The following is a 24,801-nucleotide window of genomic DNA, read 5'->3' on the forward strand; positions in this document are numbered from 1 at the left end:
TAAAAATATAGCTACCAGCATGTCAGTCTGTGATTGCCACTCCCCTGACTCCAATCTAGAGGTATATTAACTGAGATTGCTAATTGACATTGAGATTGTCAGGGTCAGTAGCTGTAACATTTATTGATGGTTATGTGTATTTATGTGTTGTCTTGAATAGGAATTGTTCTAAAAGGGACCGACATCTATCTGTTGGTCCCGTCTATGTTATTAGATACACAAATTCATCCAAATGAAAGAATGCTACAATTAAAGTTCTCTCTGGGTTTCTGCTCTGAACCCTATTTTCATCAGTTCATAAATTTATTGGACTCCCAGGTTTCTGGACAAAATCTTCTGTACCTTTTATCAGCCAGATGGTAAACTTTGAACATGACTGCTTCAGGCATTTGGATATGGAATGAAAAAAAAAAAAAAAAAAAGAAAAACCAAACAAAAAAGCATGTGTTTGTTTATTTTCCAAAAATTTAGGTCTGTTTTGCACACCTGTAGACATAACTGGGAAAGGATGGATTCTAAAGGTTGTTTTTTCAATAAAACCTGACCAATTCTTGGTGACATATGGAGAAATTTTTTTAAAAGGATATGACTTGCTCTATTGAAAACTCAGTTCCTGACACAGCATTGCATTACTATCAAAATCTGACCAGAGCACCAATAAAACTGTCTTTTACTCTAGCAATAGGGTAAAATGATCTCTGGCTTGTGAACCAACATGTGGTTGAGGTGAGTGGGGCAGCTGAAAAGACATAAAATGATGTTGAGGAATCAAATTTGTAAAAGTTACCTGGGGTTCCCATCTGACATCTCCGTCTATCTAAAACACCTAAGGCTAGGGGGTGGACCAATTCTTGTGGTCTTTTGAAAAAGCCCAAGATGGCAAAAGTGCTGGGACAAAATAGTTATTTTTGGTTCTCACCATTCTGCCGAATGTGCTCCCATGGAAAGCAGCAGTGCTACCTATGCAAGCACCAAATAGTCTCTTCCAGGTGGTTTGTATTTACAGGAAAATACTACTAGATTTTGTGAAACCACTGTTATCTCCCAGCAGTGGCTATACTGTGTCAGATATTGTTTGTCCATGTGAAGTTCCTACCACATAGAGCATGTAATAGTGATTCCCAGCTGAAGAACTCAGGTACAAATAATCTGTTTCCCAGTCCTTGGAGAAGTCTAGGGATAGCATTTTCCATGAAATCACATATTTCCTGTCCATACAGGCATCAGCTCTGGCTCTCTCAGATGGCACACCTTGCATTGGAAAAGAGATCAGATAACTCCTTTGATCACACACAACACAGTCTGCCAGGATTCCATCTTGCTTTGAATGTCAGAAGCCAACAAAAGAAAACAACATCAAAACATTGGTGACAAAGTACAACTCTTACAATTGTAAGGGTTAATGACAGTTTCTGCTGCACTGCACTGCAAATTCAAGCTTTTTCCAAAATACAAGGATGAAGAGGGCTGCAAAGACCTATATTCACGAGATCCCTGGCTCCATTCTCCAGGGCACCGAGCTCTGAGCCTCAGAGCCAAGCAATGTGCTACTTGCTGATGTCCTCACCTCCCTGCCTTGCCCATCTCACAGAGACCAGGATATTCCCAGAGTTAAGGAAAGGTCAGATAAGTGTTAACACCATCAGCCACAAGCAATTTCTATTGCTGGCAAGCATGCTCACAGTCTTTCAGGGTCCCCAGGGACCATGAACATTTGGGTCTAAGTCTGATTCATGTTTCTCTGATGGGTAAATCTGTCCTGAGCGTCTCTGGACAAACTCTGAATGTTGTAGTGTTGTAGGCAATCATCTTCCCTCACTTGGGTACTGCTTCAGAGATGGGGGAATCTCGCAATTTGCATTTTTAGACTGATTAATTCTAATGGTGTAGTTTTAATATTTAATTTACATATGCACAGTTATTTGTGATGCAGATTCACCACAAGTGAGAGTATGAAATGGCAGGGTAATGACAGATTTCATGAAAATAAATCTTGGATACATTGACAGCCACTGAAGCATTAACATTTCAACAATATTAATTAGCTATATATAGACAGAATTTGAATATAAACCAGTAGAGCCTTCTCCTAAGGATGAACATCAAAATCCTCATGCCAAGTGATAAAGTTAATTTTCTTCCTTTTCACATACCCTTCTATATTATGCTGGATTATATCAACTAGGATGCTGAATGGTTACTGTACATATAATAATAATATGCCATAAGAGGAATGCAGGTGAGCATAACACTGACATAAGCATATTCACCATTCCCTTTCACAGAAAATTCCTGAATTTAAAGTTTCAAATATGTCAGCCACTGCAGATAAAGGTCTAAGGTGTCACTCTGATGGTGTGAGTTAGTTCTAGACCCTCAGCAAGCATCAAAGGGCTCAAAACCCACCACTGTTTCTTCACTTCGTCTTGCATAATAAAAGCAGCAAACTGGATAAAGCCATGAAATACCTGCAATCATCTACATAGATGTACTTTGTCGTTGCTCTGAAGCACCCTTGAGATTTAGAGCTGAAGTGTCTTCAGAGACCAGGATCTTGCCTTTGATGTATTCCACCTTTCCATACTATGCCGTGCAGCTCTCCATGGTGGATTCAACATCTTCCTTCTTCAGCTGGAAATAATCTTGCCCACAAAAAGATTGCTTATGTCCATGTCATCAGGCTCTCTATGTCTTTGTGCTTTCTTCTGTACCTCTCACACACCAGAGGTACTTTGGCTGAACCTTAGTAGATGTTCTCTTTGCTCTCTGTGTCCAGTCTTCAGCCACAACCCTCCCCAAAGTGGGCCTAACCGGTTTCACACAGGTGCAAACTGGTTTGCTAAGATGTGCCCAGCTGAAGGGGTGCCCCCAAGGTTTATGTAGCCTCCTTTGTCACATTTTGGAGGCCACAGGCATGGCAGCTGGGCAGGGAAGCGTGGATACCTCACAGCCCCGAGGCATTCACTGCCGCAGCAGTTTTGTACAGCAGCTGTAAGTCGCGCATTAACCGATCCCCCAAAATTGGCGTGCCAATTATCTCAGACACAAGGGTGCTTTTTGGTCTCACCTCAGTAAACAGAACCAGAACCCTGCTGCTAGAGGACAGAACAAAAAACAAAGCATTCTTCTTCCACAGAATCATCCCAGCTTTTCTTCTATCCTTTCTTTAAAGAGGGAAACACAGGCTATTTGGGACATTATGCTGGTTTTGTGCCCTGGTTAGCAGTATGCAGGATTTAAAAAATATAAAAAAATTTGGAAACATGACTGCATGGTAGCACCTGGCATTTCTGGGTATTTTCATCTTCAAGTCTAATTTCTCTGAGATTAGCAGTGCTCTTGACAATAAGCAAAAACAATCATTTTCTGGAAAAACAAACCTTGGTTGAAGTTTAGTGTCTGCAGACATTTAGCTTATACACTTCTTTTGCAGGAAAATGCCAGAAATAATAACAGGTTTATTAATCTTATTCTATTTTTCTCCACTATAATTTTCTGTTGTCTGCTTAAATGCTGTTATTAGAAATATAAATTTTTATGCTTAAGCAGGATCAAGTACTTGTCCTTTCCTCTGAATGAGCATTTGCTTATTTTGCAAGAGAAAGAAGGAGGACAGCAATTTCAAAAGGCTTTAAAATAGAAAATAAAAGCAAGCCTTTCCACTTGAACTGTGGCAGATTTAAGTCATGTTCCATGCTATTTCAACACTCTTCTTTTGTAACTGAACTATGTGCAGGAATATGGGTAAGACCACAGACCCTCCAGTCATTTCAATATCAGCCTGAGATAAGCATAGAGCTGTGGGGTACAATTTCAAAGTGTCAGTGCTCAGTTCTTCTGTGGCGTTTGTAGATATTACTACTGGCTCTTGCTCTACCACTGCTGGAGTGGCTCTGGACTGGAGCAGATCTGTATTGGCTGCCAAACACAATAAACCACACAGAAACCACAAGTGGAGAGTTCCTTCTCCACTGCTATAACTGGGATTACTTTAGCCAGATGCATGAGGAACCTTGCCACACAAGAAATATTTTCTATTTTTTTTTTTAATTATTATTATTATTATTATTCTTTATGTTCTGCTAAGGAATACAATCTTACCCAGCACACTATCCACTTTCCAGTTCATGACAGGCTTACTGTGCAATCCAGACAGGAACCAGGTATGCTTTGGTTATCTGCATATGTTAATGCAGTCTGTCTGGTCAGAAAATTGCACTACAGAGATTTTTAAAAACTCTAAAAAAGAGATTAGAATGTTATACCATACACAAAATAAGTCAACCATTTCTAAGGAAGGTGAGTCCTTGGAAAAATCCAAATGTATTTTTGAAGAATATTGCAAGGTAACTTTATTAAAAAATGAAACTTTTTTTTTAAATTTAAATAGCTTTTAAACTTTATCATTTAAAGGCATGACTGAGATATATTACTTGGGCTCAATTTTTTTATTATTTTATGTTATTATTACTATTATTTTCAAATATTAAACCAATTTTCCTGGCTTTTGATGAAGAGAAAATGGTAATTTTTTATTTTTCTAAAGTAAATTAAAAATAAATAAAATTAGGTTTCCCTCTTCTCCCCTTGCATGGCCTTATGGTCTGGTTTGGAAAGATGGTTAGGTCTTCCAAGAGTGTTTTCCTGTTGCTGCAATAAGATGATAGATAATGAATGTGGTAAGAGCAACTAAGTTGCAGGGAAAAAAATCACCTCTTGCCAGAAAGACCAGCATAGTTTGAACTGTCAGTTCATGGTTGTAAATAAATTTTTTCATTTTAGCCTTTGGAGCATTAACATAAATTGTTTCCAAATGCTCTAGACTTGCATGGCTCATGTCACTGGAGTTGCCAGACACAAATCTTCCTTCCTCAGGGGAAGAGAAATAAACACATAGAAAATTCTCCATGTGGACTGTTCTTCTGGAAAAATAGTCAGGTGGGGGAAATGCCCATACATCTTGAAGGAAGAGCTTTTGTTTCCTGTGCTGGTGGCTAACACAACATACTGACCCAGGGCCACGGGGAGAGACAGCCCCAGCACTACTCACCTAATTCAGCCAACAGCAAGTCCCCCTTTGGCGTCCACAGGGGCTTAATTCTGTGTCTCCAGATGCTGTTACAACAAGAGGTCAGAACTGCACTGAATAAACTGAACAACTCCTACACGGTTTAGATGGTTTCCCTTGGCCTCTTTCTCTCTTCGGTGCATGTGCATCTGCACCTCTCAGTGCTCAACACCCCCCGTGAAAAGTTGAAACGAGAGATGGATACAACAGCATTTATTAGGCTTGCAGACATAGCTGAGAAGCAGGCAAGGTCTGCTTTTTCAGTAGTCAGTAGAGTCATGGGATGGGGGAACACTGGATAATTTCTTAATGACATGATGAGCCCTAATATTTATGCAGTAACATGACAACTTTGGGAATTGCTGCCAGTAAAATGAGACTGAGCCAACGGGGAAAGAAGAGGAAAGAAGCATAGATTTTGAGTCAGTCTACTAACTTTTTGTTAATTTTCCTGCTAATTCTTACTTCCTGTGAGACACAGTGTGGGTAGTACTAACATTTGGCATAAGCTGTAGCTTCTCTTTTGGGCAGGCAATAGAAAGCTCTTTTCCTTTTGGAGATGTACTTGTTATGTCTGATGCTGTAGGAGGGAGATTGAATGGCAGAAAAAATCAATATCTTCATCATTATTATGTTGAGAGCAATCTGAAAAAGCATAAGTATAGAATGACCACAGTGATAAAATCTAAAGATCTTTAACCACAAAGAGCTGTAATAATGATGAGCCTCTGTCCCACAACGCTTTATGGTCAACAAGTATCAAAGACAAGAGAAAGAAATAGATCAATGGCAGGGAGGTTTAATTGCAATTTGTGTCTATCCACAGCTGTGCAAGTCTCCTGGTTTTTTTTTTCCCCTTAAAGTCCAAAACAGTGCATAAAGCCTGCACTAATCTAAACATGAAGGGATTTTATATAACAGGAATTAATGGGTTGGCAATGTAAAGGACCATGTGCACAAAGTGACAGGCAATAATATTGCTCAGTATGTTTTCACATTTCTTGATTGTAAGACAACAGTGAAATGATTTGTTTGAAATTTCTTCTAGTATTTAGTAGATAGGACCCATTATTACCTCACATTTAATTCTCTCTGGAGCAGAAAAAACCCTGTACAATATGCTCAAAATACCAAAGAGTATATAATGAGATTCAGTCCAAGACCTGGGTTTAAACAGCCTCGAATTTTGGGCTGCTTCAGCCTTAATTCCAGCTTACTGAATGAAACCACATGAACCTGAATTCCTAACTTTAAGAGATATTGGATCCAAAATTGGTCCCAGATCCAATAAAAGATTCACATAACTAAAGCCAAAATACAGATCTTGTCTTTCAGTTTCCCAAATCTCTAGAACTGTTCCTCAGATCTCATCCAGAGCTGGCCCTGCATTGTCTTCATAGAGCAGACTTCATCCCTAAATCTGTCTGAGATGTAGCAATGAGGACTGCCTGTCCCTGCTCAGGGTGAGGGGGACAATCCCCTGGGACAATATTAGAGCACATTTTACAAAACTAGATCTCTTTCAGTATAGAAGGACTGTGCCCAGGTATTTTCTGAAATAGTATAATAAACTATTAAATAATTGCTGAATTATTTTGAATTGTTGAATTATTGCATTATTATATGAATTATTAAACACTTCTATTAGTGATGCTTGCCTTGCTCCAGTGAAATGAACCCAGAAGACATGCAGCACTCAAGAGGGGATGTCCTGTGACCGAGACAGGAATGTCCACTTCTAAGGGAGCAGTCCTTCTTCCAATCACAAAGCACTTCTATATTTTATATTTAGCAGCTTTGGATGAAATGGTATAAACCTGTAAAGGAATCACATTCTATAGTTTTTGCTTTAACACATCAATACTGCAGAGAAGTTTTTCACTCTCCAGTATCTCGCATCTACTTTTAAATCAGGGTTAGAAAGAAATCATTCTGAAAAAGGGTGACAAATGCAAGTTCATAAGTGGTTTCTGCTCACATTTTAACTTATCAATAATGCACATTGAATGGGCAACAAAATCCTATCATTTGGAAAAAAATACCTAATTTAGTCAGGTAAAAAGTACAGATTTCTGTCCTAAATACAGGCTATTTGAACAAAAGCTATCACTCCTCTCAGACTTAGTCATACATCTACACATATAACTCAGTGTACCTTGCTCTGACTCCATTCATTTTGCTGAGATTACTCCAGAAGGAAATTAAGTCCTGACTGGACTTACGTCCAGTTCTTTCCTGGAAAAGTCCAAACCTATTATGTAGGTTTAAATATTCTAGTAAGACTGCAGGTGTACTTCAAGAGAAGACTAATTTGCCAGAAGCAATTGTTAAGGAAATGTCCCTTTGTATTGTCCCTGTTCTCCTGCCTTATACTTCCATTTCTAGCTGCTGCTGCTGGAAATGGGCTGCAGGGGAGCTTTGGGTCATTGCACTTCTCTGTCCAGCACATCCTCTTACTTTCTCTCTTCTTATCAGTCCTAAGAGCCTCTCTACTCCTTAAGGACAAAGAGCACCCTACATACTCCCAGTTCCCCTCTGGGATAAGAAAGTTAATTAGTTCCTAGACCATTTTGAAGGCCAAGGCAGTTGCACTGCTAGTCCTGGGTTGTCAGAAGCACAGATGACCAGCTGCCAGGATCTGTACTTCCTCCGAGCACATTTTGGGGTTTGCTAGTTTGTCTCTCTTCTTTAGTAGTTACTTGGAATTCATAAGACTTTTCTGCAGTTGAGACATCTTTTACCTACTTCACACATGTAAAAGCACTCACCCCTCAGTCTGTGCTAGTCACCACAATATGGCCATTTAAAAATAAATTTTTTCCATTCAGACAGCCCTAAAACCTTAATCACATCCCAGCTAGACAGAATGAAAGATAATAATAAAAACTGAAATCCTGAAGGAGAACTCAGGATTTCAGAATGCCCTATGGGTGGCTGCCACTGCCAGGGGGAGAGGACAAACTCCAGAAATCAGCAACCTGTGCCAAGAACACTAAGCAAGTAACATTTTGTTTAAAACTGAGAGCTGAAGTTGGCAAAAGGACCGCAGATGCTGTAAATGTCACTTGTGCATGAAAGACAGAGGTAGCCACTTAAGCTATTAGTACTCAAAACATTTAAGGATTTATAGATCAGATGTGCCTTAAAGAGGAGATGCAGCCTGGCAGGCAGTTAAGATCATGCAGTCCAGGTGGCACGTACTTTCTGCTTGGGAAATTCCCTTTCCTAAGCAGGCAGTTATGCTCTGCACCAGCTGTACCCTCCAAACAGATTTCAGGTGCAACACATGCCACAAGACTCAGGTTAAGAAAGAAGGTGATGACTGTAATGAAACCCAAAATAAATTGTCCCAGGCAATAATAAATATTCATCAAAGGCATTTGTGTCATCTTTGCTTGTGTGTGTATCCAGAAAATTATAGAGACGTAACAAAACTTGAGGAGCAAACATCAATTGCGCCTAATTCAGACAAGCTGAAACATCATATACAGTTTCTTCTACTTGATTTTTCCCTTCCATAATAATTTTTTTACATTTTTCTGAGCCAGAACACCTGGGAGCCAGCTCCCATGTGTGTCCCAATACACTACAGCTAATGGATAACTTCTCCAGGTGCATCAGAGGAGATTCAGATACACAGTCGCGATCCTACACCTTCCACCCCCATAGTCCCACGCACGAGCAGAGATGGAGGGTTGGTGTCTGCCTGTGGGGGAATGATTGCCAAACACTGGCCTGCTGAGAATGCAGAGAAGGAAGGTGCAGAAGCACATAACTGTGGTGCCTGATAGTCTGTGCATGACTGAAGTCCACTAGCAATGTAAATCTTTCTCTTGCCTTATCCACGAGATGTTGCTTCTGAAGATTAGCTGGCTCATCCTCTTAATGGACTTGACTCCCTCCATTCCCTAGAGAAACACCTTCTTGTTGCAGATCTATAGGTCAAATTCCACTTACAAATCCCACGAGAATTCTTCACACTCAGGGTTTAATCCTTCCTCTCATCTCTAGCACTAGGTTTGGCCAAAGATGGATCAACAGATGGCTAATTTAGATGGCTGCACTGCAAAATTTATAGCCCAGTTTTTTCCTATTGTGTTCATTTATTTGACTGAAAGTTGGATTAAAACTGAGGTACAATGTGAAAAACAAGAATTGATAAAAATTTCTGGGGAGATTGGGTCAAGTGTAGCTCAGTCTGACTTGTGCCTGTTCCTGTCTTTGTGGCAGGATAGCTGGACTCCAGACACCAACATGACTGAACGCTTTGATTGCCACTACTGCAAAGAGTCTCTGTTTGGTAAGAAGTACATCCTGAAGGAGGACAGCCCCTACTGTGTGAAATGTTATGAAAATCTGTATTCCAACACCTGTGAGGAATGCAAAAAACCTATTGGCGCTGACTGCAAGGTATGTTGGATTTGTGTCTTGTTACAGAAATCTTGAGAGAGCAGCCTGGATACAGAGCTCTGAGATCTGGAAGGATCCAGCCTAACATCTACACAGGGGTTTCTTTTGATGGGAGAGCATGTTTTCTGGACCCCTGCATCTGTTTTGTGTCGTTTCACTTGGCAAACACTTCTTTACCTGCCATAGTAATAGAAATGCATTCCTGTAAAGCACAGAATGATCCAATCCTCTGATGTAAGAAATTCTCTTTAATTAATTGTGTGAGCCTTTCCTCAGGGTCAGCTGGGATCTGAAAGGGTGACAGAAGCTGGTTGTGCCTACTTTTGGGTCAGAGGGAGCTAAGCCACTGCTGGCTTTGCAGTGACCACACTTCTGTGGTCATCAAGAGACGCACACTCAAGCAAAGGTGCTAACTTGAAGGTCACAGAAATCCAGCTAATGCTGACTCAAGCAATAAATCAGATAGAGTTAGAAAAATTAGCTTTTTAAATACGGAATGATGATAGTGGAGTCTAATTAAAGAGTGGGATGGACAGAGCAGAGGCCTTGCTCACTTGAGTTATGAACTGCTACAACACATTGCCAGGAAACACCTGCCTGGTACGGGTTAGTTGTTACCACCTGTATTTCTTTTAAATTAATTAAAACAACTGGAGTTCATGCCAGTTTATACCTGCCTGAATGAGGACAGAGAAGCCATCCAGTGAAGTGTCTGTTATACAGCTACCAAGAGATTTCATCTGATGTACATCCTCCTCACATAAAATTGGCCTGTTCAAAGTTGGGCAAGATTTTCACTGAGAGAATAAGATTGCAGTAGAACTGCAATTTGTATTGCATGGCCATAGGAGTCTTCACTGACCCAAGGACATCTGATTTTTGATTTCCCACTGCTGATCCATACCTCTGCAAGGATAAACTAATTCCCATTAGTGATACTACCAACCAGTCACTAGTTCAGAGACATAAAAATATATGCTTACTCAGATTGGAAAAAATAAATGTCTCATACCTTCCAAATTGATCTACAACACCCTATTGGCAAATCAGTAGGAAAGTCCCTTTCAGAAGCCTTAAAAAGGTAACAATTTTTCACCACCAAGACAGGGAACTGGCAATAATCTGTAAGAAGGTATAAAATTGCCAGTTTTCCTACAGCTCATAAATATTCAGGTTAGAGATGAGATACAGCTGGCCTGGCCTGACCTGAAAAAGCAAAATATTCCTGCCTTGTTCCAGAATGTGCTTTTGTTTTAAGGTCTCTTTCTAATCCCCTGAGAAGATATTTCCATGTGTTGATAGTCAAGAATTTAAAAACTTGGACCAGCTTCAACAGATCTTGGTTAAAGTATTCAGGAATTAATCAGGCTGAACTTTTCAACCCAGATTTATGTATTTAGGGAGTGTGGGTGTTACCCAATATACTGCTTTTCTTTACTTTTAAGTGAAGCACACTCTAATAGCAGATAGAAAAAAAAGAAAAAACCCAAACTGTCTGCAATCTAGGAATATTTTATCTGTGTAAGAACCAGAACTATATGTGAAAAATACAGCTAAGAGATAGTAAATAAAGATTTCTTAAAGAGCTATAAAGCATGCCAGAGACAAACATGTCCTTTTTTTGTTTCTGTGACTGCTCTTTGTGCCTGTCCATATTTATGCTGTAGCTTTTGAAACTATTGAGCAATTTCAGCAAATTCTCATAGATGGATAAAAGTTAAAACTTAAAGTCCTGCAAGTTTTTTGAAAAAAACCCTTGTCTGGGTAGAAAAAGAGATCCTATGAATGCTCTCACTGAGAAGAAAACTAGAGTGGTTTTTCAATGACAGTAATAGACACTAGAGAACACATTTGAGAGAGCCCTTACAAGTGCCTCAGCCACAAGAGAAGTTTCAGATTAAGTGTGTGCACTGTGACTGAGCATAATTCAGCCATGAAACAGTCTCAAAAAAAATCAGGCTTTTCCTCACTAAATGTATAGGTATATAAATACATACATAAGAAATACACATACCCACACATATACGCATTTTTACATAAATCTTTTTACACATAGCATTTACTTTTTCACCTGAACAAAGAAAATAAATTGTACTATGTTTGGGAATGAAACCATTGTGTTTACTGCATGTACAAAATGGACTCCAATTTGTTTGTATGCTTGACATAAACTAAAATTGTAAAATTTGGAATAAAAAATATAATGGAGTGAAGTCTCATGAGAAAAGGTCACATCCAGGCCTCTGCATCTGGCAGCAGTGTCCACACTTACATCCACATTATACCTGGAAAGTCCCACAAAGTTCTCACATCAGATTTTCCTTCACAAGTGCCTTCTTGGTCGCCATTATTTTTCTTCACTATGAAAAGCTGCACTGAGAACCAGATGCTCTTAATTTTCTTCTTTCACACCCTCCCAATTACAATCAAACCTCCTATTACTGACAGGATTACACCAAAGTGAAACTACAGGTGCTGAGAAGAGGACACTTGTAATACTCAAATTCTGATGGCACTGGACTCTGAGAGGATGAAATTGATGCTGCATTTTCACATTGTGCATTAACTATAGCACAGAGAGCCCACAAAACAGCAATGCTGTAGAGAAACTTACCTTGAATTCAGGTCAGGGGAGAAATTTCGTCGCTATCTTTCTGTTTTAAGGTAGTTTATGGGTAACTGTGAACTTAACTGAGTAATAACTAATTTGTACCTTATTTTAAAAGAACAAGTCTTTGCCACCAGAAAATCCCAGAATGACAGCATATGTCTGAATGACACCTTTAGGCATAAGCCATTTCTTTAACTGTAAACACTTCTATCTGATGCTTACAAAACTTTCACAGACAAATTAAAAGCTTCATATACTGGTAGGAGGCACCAGCAGGCAGTATGAAAACACAATGCTGTTTCTCTCACACCTACTACACATTATCCTTATGCCAACAGGTTATGGGAGAAATTTACTTTTTCTAGAAAAAAAATGGTATTTTATTGGCTAAGTTCTTGGTGAATGCTCACCACACCTACAGTTTCATGCTTATTTCTGGAAATCCATACATCTTGCACCCATTTGCTTAACTGCTGGAGGGTTACTTTTGGTTGACTTTGGCTTTTTAATACTTTCCTTGCAAATCCTATGGTATTGAAACCATTGCAAATACAGGAAATACCTACAGTAACCCTGTGTTTAATGCAGTTCACAAGTTGGCCTTGGCAGGCAGAAGGGGGTGAAAACTCTCTCTGTGAAATGTGCAAATTAAATTATGAGCGGATTGTGAGATACAGCTACCATGTCAGCACGCAGGCCAAAAATGGCTCAAAAGGGTCATTCTCACACATGAACTAAACAAAAACTGAAACCTCCAGTAATGAGGATCAGGAAAAATAAGAAATAATTATTTTTCTTGGTTTTGATATTTAAACCCTGTCCCAACACGCAACATTTTTTCAGCACATTATTGAATCTCAGGCTAATTTTTTGTAAAGTGAAATGGTAGAAGAGGTGGATACCTTAATATCTTCTCATACATGTAAGGGGCTGAGTACAGCACAATATCACCTGTTTTTACCTTTTCTCAACATACATTTATAGGTATGTGCCTATCTAACATGCTCAAGCATTTTGCTACAGGGTATGTGTAGCTAAAATCCGTGCAGCATTTAGTTGGCGTAGCCCTTTTCCTACATTCAACCTTCTGAAAAGACCATTGTGGTAAAAAAAGCCATGAACAACATATACAATTACTGTTCTGGAAATAAGCTCTCTAATCTCCTTCTTCCTACTGGGTCCCTGTTGAAACCCAGAGCAATTGAAACCCTGTTGTTCAAGAGAGATGGTACTGCATAATGGCTTCAGTTTGCTCAGACTTAAAAAGCCTGAGTAGAAGACGATATAAATGCAGGGTATGAGGAGCCCAAGCTTAACCCAGTTGACTGGTAATCCTAGTCTAAGGGGGTCTTCTGGGTTTTTCTAAAAAAACACACTTTTCTAAGTCACAGGCAGTCCCACGCTAGAGGCCAAATAATCCATGCTGGAGCAAAACTCTACAGAGCTGTGGAGAAGCTGTAAAACTCGATCTTGCCAGTGTTAATAGTTATCTTGTCAAAATTTTCTTTGTGGGTGTCATAATGAAAATAAGTGAAAATACAACAGGAATTAGTTGTATATCACTTGTACCTTCTGCTGGAACAGATTTATTTGGGTTACAATCAGCTAGCATAAACTAGAATTTGCATGCCTAGACTAAATCTGATGTTCTTTCAGCTTAACAGAGGAGCAGCCTGACATTCAAACAGCTTTAAGTCAGATTTTGCACATGCTTTTGCAGTGTAGAATTTGCTCCAGATCAATGCATCCATAGCTTATGAACAAGTCAAAGGCTCCAGTAATATATACAACATGCTGAAATAGACCAAACCTCCTTTTCAGTGACCTAAGAGCACTCATGATGCATAAATGGCTTCATCAGTACCTTGGACTTCCTTGCTTCCAGATGTGACAGATTCAGAGAGAAAGCAGTATCCATTTCATCAGTCTAATATTCTACTCTCAAAGTCAGACATCTTAGAGTCGCTCTACATTCAATGTAGAGTTATAGCAATCCAGAGTAGCTAAAGATTATTCAATCCACTTTTTATCTTGGGTACTTTTTGTTGTAGTTTAGCTTCATGACTTCATCATGGTGAAATATCTGCTATGTCACCTACCCAGCTACTGCCTATAAAATCTTGCCATCATAAATGACTCAGGGATCAAATCTTTCATCTTTGACACCTGATCTTTGTGTTCATTACTCCTCTTCTAAAAGGCATGCACCATCTTCAGGGTATCATTTCATTGATAAAATAAACATACATCACCACATGAATTTTGGATATTAAAAAATAGCTTGCTGAAAATTGCAAAACCAGGAAATGGCAGGTAGTGAGGAAAAATAATTGAATACATCATGTTACAAGTGAAAGAAGATCAGATCTGTTGTTCTACTTTCTAAAAGTCAAATTTCAGTTATTTTGGAAAGCACTGTATATTGTATTTTTGTGTTGAAAACATAATATGAGACCAGATTTAGGCTATTAAACTTCTCCCAAAGAGAAGAAAAAAATGTAAGTAACTTCCAAAGAAGATTGGTTTGCATTTGCTATTAGAAAAGATTAAAATATTACAGTCAGAAATTTATTTTGTTTCAAAAGGATTTGGCTGAAATTAATAGATGAGCTGAATAAACAACTGCCTGAAAGCTGTGAAGTGGAAGTCTTAGATAGTCTACCACAGAGTGCAAACTCAGAGATAAAAATTGTTATTCACAGTGATTCAAAAATATTAGGTGAGTAGCACAGATGTCCAAACAGAAATGTTTAATTGCATAGTCAAATTTGGACAGAAATTACTAAAGTTTAACAAGCTACCGCATATCAGCTGAGCTAGATGAAACTATTTCAGTGTTTACAGCTATCTGTTTGTGAGAACAAGGCTCCCAAAGACAAAATGTTATTTTAGGTTAAGCTAAATCTGTGGTATCTTGCTCTGGCCTAAGATTGCACATTTGGAGTTACCTGTGACTGCACTGGCTGACTTAGTACAGCTTATGCCAGATCAGATATGAACCCTCTGTGATGCTTCACACAAATGCAAAATTGGAATTCATTATTCTACCACTTGCTCTTTTCCTTCAGTTAACCCAATTAGTTTAGTGCCTGCAATAAATACACAGTAGATCTTGAGCTAGAACCTGAGAACTTATTTCAGCTGAACCTTGCTACTCCCTCTTCATGACAATTCTAACCTTTCACACTCCCAACCCAAACCAGAGCCTCTATATTTTGGGTTAGACACCATTTCTTGTAATCACCCAAGCTCTATTTTGTTTGAAGTCCAAAGACACTGTTCAAGTAGAGGCCACCTTAATTTAAATTTTAAAAAGCACAATCCACTGTTTTAGGTCACCATTTTGAGAAGGACTGTTTCTTTTAAATAATAAAAGGAACCACTGCAAAGAGTATTTTAAATACTAACATGCCCACACTGATTCCTTGGCCAATACTCTGGATTGTAGGATGTAGGTACAATGTGGTCTTGTAACTTTCAGTACAATCCACATGTGAAATATAAGTAAACCAAAACACTAGAGTCAATAGAAATTTGTTGTAGTGGAAAAAACCAAAAGCTATCAGACTCATTCCACTCTTGGTGTAAATCTGTCAAAAAATACCAGAATGCAATTGGGAAAAAATATTTCTGTTCAGGAGTAAATATCTATGAAACTAACTAGAAATCAGCAATAGATAAGGCACATACAGGAAGTCTATCATACCTATCAGGTTAACAAGTTTTAATCCAACTCAAAAGCGGGGCTTTATTCTCAAAGGAAGTACCTAAGTGAAATTAACTACTCCTCTGCCACCAACTAAAAGGGTTACCTTGAACTGAAAAAGGGTTGATACTTGTTGCTCTTGGTTATCACAGCAAAATAAGTTCATCTCTGTCAGAACACTTTGTTTTCCTTAAAGCAGCCCCAGCTCCTGCCTGGAGTTCAGATTTGGATGTGTTTGCATTCTCTGAGCTTCCAGTTGTGCAAACTATTCATTCCACTTACTCTGTGGTTTTGGATTTCTACAGGATCTGTCTTATAAGGACCGCCACTGGCATGAAACCTGCTTCCACTGCTTCCAGTGCAAGAATTCCTTGGTGGACAAACCTTTTGCGGCAAAAGAGGAACATCTCCTTTGTACTGACTGCTACTCCAATGAATACTCTTCCAAATGTAATGAGTGCAAGAAGACTATTATGCCAGGTTAGGATGCTCACTTTTTGGACTAAACATCAATCCCAAACTCAGCAATATTTGTGAGAAATGTTTCTCCTTGACTATCTCTACTAGGTAATGCTGAACTATGTAAAAAACTGGTGATGGTGCATTCTAGGCCATATCCATGACCAGAACATGTAATGTCCATAATGGCTCATGGAAGAACTTTCATTCATGTGAGAATTTTATCTAATTACTCAAAATTTAGCTTCTCTCAGACAGATGAAAAATTGGTCAAAGTGACTCTGAGGTCTTTCTTGAGCACAAAGATATGAAGGAACAGGAAAGAGCTTTTTTTTTTTTAACATGAAACACGAGGTTATAGTAATAGATTGCTAAAACCTGGTCTTCTTACAATACTGTAGCATTCTGTGATGATTTGAGGGCTTTAATGTTGAAGTGCTATCAGTGCAGAAATAAAATAGTAAAAGGCAATTTGAAGAATCCTTATATAGACCCTGTAATGATTACTAGTTACTTTGTCAGCTGGTTCTGACATTGGTCATCTCAGATAAAAAGAGGAAACCACAACATTTTGCTCCTAGGGTGTAAAGGCCTGATGATGAAATAGAGCAACAATATTTAAAAGCAGACGACTCTATCTATTCCAAGTTTAAACATCTCCTATTATCCCATGTGCACCCATTTTGCTGACACAGAAATAAAAACTGACATGCTTGGGAATAGCCAGTGCTAGTTTTAAAGCTGGAACTACATGACACAGGAAGTCCATTCACATCCCAGAAAGCTACTTGTATTCTGGACTGCATCCAAAGCAGTATGGGCAGCAGGTCAAGGGAGGTGATTCTGCCCCTTAACTTTGCTGTTGAGAGATCCCACCTGGAGTGCTGCATCCAGCTCTGGGAACCCCAACATAAGAAGAACATGGAACTCTTGGAGGAGGTCCAGAGGAGGGTCACAAAGAGGGCTGAAACACTTTGCTTATAAAGACAAGCTGAGAGAGCTGGGATTGTTCAGCCTGGAGAAACCTGGGGGAACCTGTTTGCAGCCTTTCAGTAATGAATGGGGACCTGTAACAAAGATGGGGACAAACTTTTCAGCAGGAGCTATTGCAATAGAACAAAGTGTAACTTTTTTTTTAAGTAAAAGAGGGTTGATTTAGATTAGTATAAGGAACAAGTTTTCTACAATGAGGGGGGTAAGGTAAAACACTGAAACAAGTTGCCTAGAGAGGTGGTGGATTCCCCATGCCTGGAAAAATTCAAGGTCAATTTGGATGGGGTTCTGAGCAACCTGATCAAGTTGAAGATGTCCCTGCTTACTGCAAGAGCTTGGAGTAGATGATCTTTAAAGGTTTCTTTCAACCAAAACTGTTCTATGAATCTATGATTCTATAATGTTATGTGTATATATTTTTAGTACTGCTCATCAGATTCATTGCCATTATCAGTGATTAATGGATCTTTTTGTCTATTATGCCAGCTATGCATTGATATTTAGTAATGGAGGCTGGATTCAGTGTTATAGAATCCCTGCTTCTCTTATAACCAGAAGACAAGTTAATTTTTGTAAGCTTTACAACTACCTGCTGGTCTCTAGCTGCTTACCCAAGATAGTCAGATGTCACCACACTGGAAGAGCAGTACACTCAGCATGTTTTTCTACTTACACAGCATACTGTGGTAGTACAGGAGCTACAGCAGAGGAGGATGGTACTTTATCACTCTTTCTGTAAAAAACTTTTTCCCTTGGTGCAGTTTAAGGCTGTGTCCTCTCGCTCTGTCAGCTGCTGCCTGGAGAAAGAGACCAGCCCCCAGCTGAGCAGAGCCACCTTTCAGGAAGCTGTAGAGAGTGATAAGGTCACCCCTGAGTCTTCTTTAGTGTCATCTGCAAATTTACCAGTGAAAGACTCAATCCACTCATATCCATGTCATCAATAAAAGTATTGAACAGGGCTGGCCCCAGCACAGAGCCCTAAGGACACCGCTGGTGCCTGGCCCCCAGCTGGATGTAGCACCATTCACCAGCACTCTCTGGGCCTGGCATCCAGCCAGTTCTGAGCCCAGCACAGAGTGCTCCTGCCCAAGCTGTGGAAGCTTTACCATGAGGTGCCCATTTAAGTGATTACAAGCTTGTTCTTTCAGTCCTTCTGCAAACCCAACTCACACTGACTTCAATCTAGTGCTAACAAAACAGGGTTCTCCCTGCTTTGAGTTTCAATGACAACACCATCCCAAAGACAGCACAGCTGCAAATGTAAAAATAGAATTCTAGACTATTAAAAAATTATCTACATCTTCTTTCTCAAGATTGTTATTCTTTCAAGGACTGATTTATTTGCTCCTTGACATGATATAGGAAGTTACCAGCATAGGGAGGGATTAAGAAGGTGTCTGTTAATAAAATGGAAGGTGTCTGTTAATAAAATGGAAGAAAAATATTCAAGAATGTAAGCATCAGAAAGATAATTAACAGTTCACTTAGCATTGATGCAAGTCAATTTAAAAAGAAACAAACAACCACCAAATAAATCCTGAAGTATGCCTCTCAGCAGAATTTAACGAGATCATAAAAGAAGAAAAATATGCAACTAGTAAACAAAGATGAATTAATGCTTGAGAAGGGGAAGAATGGTTAAACTTCACCCTGCAGTAATAGAGGCAGAGAGAATTGGCATCAAAGGCATTAGTGTGGTTCTTCATCATTAGCCAACTCAATCAGCTCGTCAGTCTTCCAAGTATTTGACTTCATGTTTGTTGTTACAGGCTCCAAGAGTGATGCAGAACTGTAGGAACAACACTTATTTATTTACCCTTCTGGCCTGTATCAAATATTGTGACTCAGACTGGTAAATAGGAATTATAATGTGTGCAAATAAATTTATCTATACAATAGGGCATCTCCAATTTCCTGCAAGGGCTCAGAGTCCACCTGCCATACAGTGGACTGAATCTGCAAAGAACACTATCTGAACCCTAAAACTTTGTTCTAGAGAAGTGCATTTATTTCCTAGATACATACCACATTTCTGCTTTTCAATAAAGGACTGTTTAAATTCCACATTTCAGCCACATTTTCAATTAAATTGAAAATAGATTTTTTTTTTTTCTCACTGAAAGGTTCAAAAGAGAGAAAAACATTTAGGATAGGTTCTCTTGAGCCTATAATACACCTCAGTGAGAGCAAGAAAAAGGCCCCTGAGCAGATATGAAATAATCCTTTGTCTCAGACAGAGACTGTATTTCATTGGGAAAAGGAGGCAAGGTGCTTGCCAGGAATTGCATGTCCCATCCTTGACAGTGTTCAAAGCCAGATTGGATCAGGCCTTGAGAACCTGGTCTAGTGAGAGGAGTCCTTGTCCAAGGCAGGGCGTTTAAAACGAGATGATCTTTAAGGTGTATTTCTGCCCAAATCATTCTAGAGTCTGTAATTAACCGGGTACCTTGCTGCTATTTGAAAAAGATACAAAACAGATGTGGAATGGATGAGGTCAGTCTTTAATGAGGAAAGGCCTGACCTCCACTCAGCACTAACAGCAGCTTATGTTGCTGTCTGTCCAATTCCCTTGAATCTTGCTGTGCATTGGAATTCATTATTTGCCTAATAATACCACAAAAAGCTGTTCTACACTGTAGCTATTTGCAATAAATGTTTCTCTTCTCTGCAGGAGAAGATCTCCAAAAACCTAAAATGGTACCAAATGTCATGCAAGGCTGGTAGGAACATTAAATAGCCTCTAGCTCACAGCTGCAATGCTTCTTGACTGACAGACAGCTGCCAGGCAAACCAGAGCTACGAACTGCATCCATCTCATCCAGAAGTTCGCTTGATGCTCTGGTCTCATTACAGGTACTCGGAAGATGGAATACAAGGGCAACAGCTGGCACGAGACCTGCTTTATCTGCTACCGCTGCCAACAGCCTATTGGGACAAAGAGCTTCATCCCTAAGGACAATCAAAACTTTTGTGTACCCTGCTATGAAAAGCAGTTTGCCATGCAATGCGTCCAGTGCAAGAAGGTAGTGCTCTTATTTTGTTTATGTGAAACTTAAGGGATTGAAGTCCATCCCATTTTATATCCAAGTAGGCAGAATATCTCATTTTTGGATGGGTAAAAAGATTAAGAATTAACTGGTTTTAAGAGATTATATAATTTCAGTTCCACTTACTTCTAAGAGAAAACTCCCCAACAAAGTCTGGAGAAGCAGAAAGTAAATACTTCATCTAAAATATGAAATAAACCAGTCTTTCCCAAAGAAAGTAACAGGGAAGTTGAAACTCACCAAGTAATTCCTCCACCATGAAGAAAGGCAGAGGTGAAGGAACAGTGATGAGACAAACCCTGGTACATGCATATGAAAAGCAACATACAAAGAGTAGCTTGAAAAACAGAGTACAATTGAGAGTAATATTTTACAATATATGCAGAATAAAGTACTTTCAGCATGGGAGTTCTTTTTATAAATAAGGAAATTAAAATAAAGCACTTGCATTATTTTCTCAAAGTCAACTCCAAGCAAAATTATAATCTTGCTGTTGCTAAGCCTTCTTCCCCTCCTCCCACCCACAAAAATCTCATCAACCTTCCTCTCTACCAAATCAAAATACAAACTTGCCACTCTTAAGAAAACATTTTCTTGTCTTTTTAAATTCCTGAAACAGGCTATCACCACAGGAGGCGTTACCTACCGGGAGCAGCCATGGCATAAGGAGTGCTTCGTGTGTACTGCATGCAAGAAGCAGTTGTCTGGACAGCGCTTTACCTCCAGGGATGAGTTTGCATACTGCTTGAGCTGCTTCTGCAACCTCTATGCCAAAAAGTGTGCTGGATGCACAAACCCAATCAGCGGTAGGTCTCTCATGGCTGGTGTGTTTACATTTTGTGGCTGTTTTGTGTGTTGAGTTGCTACTAAAGGCGAAACTAAACAAAAAGTCTGACCTGGTAGAAGAGATGCCCAACTAAATATTTTTGTGGAACTCCAGCTGGTCATTTTTGAGGTTAAGTAAAAGACAATTACTACTAAGAGACATTTTTCCTTTTTTTTTTCTTTTGTACAACTTCACCTGATGATAACTGCCATAGCCTCAAACTCTAGAATGCTTTTTTACTAACCTGCTTTTTTTCCTGAGGCATTCTTCCTTCAGAGCCATGAATCAAGTCATGACACATGACAGACTTCTTTTTTAATTATCTAAATGCACCTCTACAAAACATAAATTAACATACTTAGGCACCATTCTTAAAAAACTTCCAGAATTCTGTTCAGAGGCAGGTGGTTTGCTTTTCTTCTGATGCATCCCTTGGAAGTTCATTTCTGCCATTATCAGTAGGGATAACAGCCTTGCTCATTAACTTTGCTGAAAGCAACAGAAGTATTTGAGGATGAAAACATTGGTCACTACAGAATAAGGGTGGCAAAATTAGCACAGCAACAAACAGATTTGCCACAATGCCATTTTTTCACTGCTGTATGTCAGATCTCCATGTCAGTCTGCATGACCTGATGGCTGACCTGCTATTGTTTTCTTGTAACAGAAAGATTTTCCTTTTCAAACAGGACTCGGAGGAACCAAGTACATCTCTTTTGAAGAACGGCAGTGGCATAATGATTGCTTTAACTGTAAGAAGTGCTCCCTTTCACTGGTGGGTCGTGGCTTCCTCACAGAAAGGGATGACATCCTTTGCCCTGAATGTGGAAAGGATATTTAAAGCTCAAACTAAGAGGTGAGGAAGAAGGGAGGAGAGCCATGCTCACAAATATGTAGTCTGAAACACATGGATGTTCAGAGCTAGCTTTGCCACTCTGTGTCTCACTGTACTATTAACATTTCTTAACCTTTTTCTTTATATTCTCCAAATCTGGAGGGAAAACAGCTTGAGAATCTCTAACAGCAGTGTCGGTGTTTAAGATTTCTACCAATAACAAAAACTCATGCAAAACCCATGATGTGAAACTATTTGGCTGTTTTTGACATAACATACCATTTTTAAGACTTTTTTTCCTAAAAAATATTCCAGTTACAAGCAAGTGATGCAGTTCAAGGATAAAAATGGCCACACACAATACATTAATAGGTGGATATCCAAGGTGAAGCCTTCTGCCCACTGAAATCAATGGCAAAGGCCATTAAATCCCAGTAAGGCTGGTGTGACCCCAGTGTTCTTGAGCTATGTGACAAGTGTGTGCTGTCAAGTCTGTAGAAAGACTGCAAATGTAGAGTGTGTTTCAATGTACATGGATTTGTGACATGCCATAAAGAGATAATGATGAAACAGTGGAAGTGCTTCATGACAGGTACATATTTTATTGCATGTCTAGCTGATCATTGTGTGAAGTACAAGTTCTGATCGACAGTGTCAGTATTACAGTTAGTTGACATTACACTGCACATTGTATTTTTCAAAATAAAATTCTTTAAAACAAAACTGTGATTGTGGCTTAATTGTATTTACACAATATTTACAAAAATGTTTTCACATTCTGAAGAAACACAATGCATGCAAACACAACCCTTTTTTCACCCAGTTTTTGGGGTTGTGAAGTTTAGTCAATTCTCAGAAGGGCCCTGCTGTACAACATAGTCATTTACTAATTGAAGTCAGTGGGAAAACTACCAGCAAAAATGAACAAGTGTGTGAAAACACACACTGTTCTGACTGGAGCTGATAAAAATGTGTTCATAGGCTCTAAACTCAAGCCCAAAATATTTTTCTTCTCAGCAAGCAAGGAGGTCAAGACAACTCAAAAGACATCTATCTATCTTTGTGAAAGTCAGAAGTTTAACTTCTCTAGTAGGGCATGCTTTAATTTTGTTCTCTATTGGGATACATAATACTCTTTGTTGTAGCATAATTTCTGCTACATTTACCACAGCAGCAACTGTCAGCAACAGCATGCTGGCAGGACAGTAACATGAAAAGGAAATAATACAAAAGAAGATAAATCTTTTCCCAAAGCAATCTGCAAGAAATATGGCCATGTTATGTGATGCACAGTCCCAGTATTCCTCCATTCCCCACCTTCCACTTTCCTGCTTGTAGTAGATGGAATTCATTTGTGTTCAGAAAAAGGAGGAAAGAAATATGTCACACCTCCAACAACAATGTTCAGATGTGAAATTAAGATTTAGGAATATACTTACTCTGTGTGCTACTGGGTAGGGAAAGTTTGCTCCTAGTTTCTGCCACCACTCTTGAGTTTGTCTCTTAGTACCAAGTGCAAAGTGCTCACAGGTCATTCCCCTCTCACTAATTTGACCATCTAAATAGATGTTACCAGATCAGATTTAGTTTATTGCACACCATTTGAAGAACTTGGCTGGCTGACATTTTTGAACTGCATGCTGTGCTAATCAGAACTCAGTGAATGACTAAATTCTACTCCTTGGTGTTTTCATTCTATGATGAAAGCTGTGACAAAAATCCCCCTTTATCCATGCTGCCGAAAGGAGGCCAAACACCTCACTCTCTCCTCAGGGGTCTGCCAATCCCTCAGCACACTGCAGCTCTGCTCTAGCACTTTGCTGAGAGAAGAAAGACTCCTTTGAGCTAAAGGGGTAGTGCCCCTGTACTTGGCACTGATGAGAAGCCACATCTTGAGTCATGTGCTCAGTTTTAGGCCCCTCGCTACAAGCAGGACAGAGGTGCTGGAGTGTGTCCAGAGAAGGGCAATGGAGCTGAAGGGCAATGGAAGGGGCCAAAGCTGGGAGTTGCTTAGCCTGGAGAAAAGAAGGCTGAGGTGAGACCTTACTGCTCTCTACAACTGCCTGAAAGGAGATCATAGCAAGGTGGGGCTTGGCCTCTTCTCTCAGGCAGCTTGTGATAAGACAAGGGGAAACAGCCTCCAATTTTGACCAGGGAAGTTCAGGCCATCTATTAAGAAAATTTTCTTGACTGGATGTGGTAAAGCAGTGGAACAGGCTCCCAGGGAATGGTGGAGTCACCAACCATCCCTTGAAGTGCTCAAAAAACACACAGACATGGTGTTTTGTGATAGAACTTAGTGTGCACTGTGGAATTCAGTAGAAGATTGGACTTGATGATCTCGGAAGTTTTTCCCAACCTTGATGATTCTAAGAAGGCAGTGGGAGCAGCACAAGCTTGCACCTTGCCTCCCAAGGGGTACAACAGATAGCAAAATGGCCCCAGCTTTGGGGAAAGGTAGGTGAAACATGCAAGGCTGGAAAGCATCCCAGCCCTGGAAACAGAACTGCTACCATGCAAGAGCAGCATGATGCTGTTGTTCCAGTGCAGTTCTGCATATCCCTCCTTAACACATACCAACACACACATGCTCCTAGCAACTGGAACTACACAAAATACATCCTAGACTCTAGACCACTGACAGGAAGCCAGCCACAAAACAGAATTCCTATCAAACAGTTACACAAGTGCAAAAACCAGCACTTCATGTGACCAGCACTAACAGCTGCAAAGCAGCTACTGACCCTTTTACCCTTAAAATGCTGATTACGTCAAGTCCCCTGAAATACAATTGTATAAAATGAATAAGCTTAATTACATCACAAAAACAAGGCAGCACTGTTTAG

The 24,801-nt window shown here is 39.5% G+C and overlaps 1 protein-coding gene across 4 annotated transcripts in view; it reads left to right on the plus strand.

Moving 5' to 3' along the window:
• The window catches only part of FHL2 (four and a half LIM domains 2), a 37,258-nt gene extending 14,580 nt beyond the window's left edge, over window positions 1-22,678 (plus strand). For 2 of the 4 annotated variants that reach the window (XM_041418114.1, XM_041418115.1), the window contains exons 2-6: window positions 9,299-9,478; window positions 16,101-16,275; window positions 20,101-20,270; window positions 20,914-21,100; window positions 21,810-22,678. In XM_041418114.1, the coding sequence (XP_041274048.1) occupies window positions 9,323-9,478; window positions 16,101-16,275; window positions 20,101-20,270; window positions 20,914-21,100; window positions 21,810-21,961 (840 nt within the window). In that variant the 5' untranslated portion in view covers window positions 9,299-9,322 and the 3' untranslated portion in view covers window positions 21,962-22,678. Of the gene's footprint in view, window positions 1-1,598; window positions 1,622-9,298; window positions 9,479-16,100; window positions 16,276-20,100; window positions 20,271-20,913; window positions 21,101-21,809 lie in introns of those variants that run through there. The other 2 variants (XM_041418117.1, XM_041418116.1) reach the window with 2 other exon arrangements.
• The last annotated feature ends 2,123 nt before the right edge of the window (window positions 22,679-24,801 follow it).

Source organism: Onychostruthus taczanowskii, unplaced genomic scaffold, assembly GCF_017590055.1.
Source record: "Onychostruthus taczanowskii isolate IOZ18803 unplaced genomic scaffold, ASM1759005v1 scaffold58, whole genome shotgun sequence".
Classification (NCBI taxonomy): Eukaryota; Metazoa; Chordata; class Aves; order Passeriformes; family Passeridae; genus Onychostruthus; species Onychostruthus taczanowskii.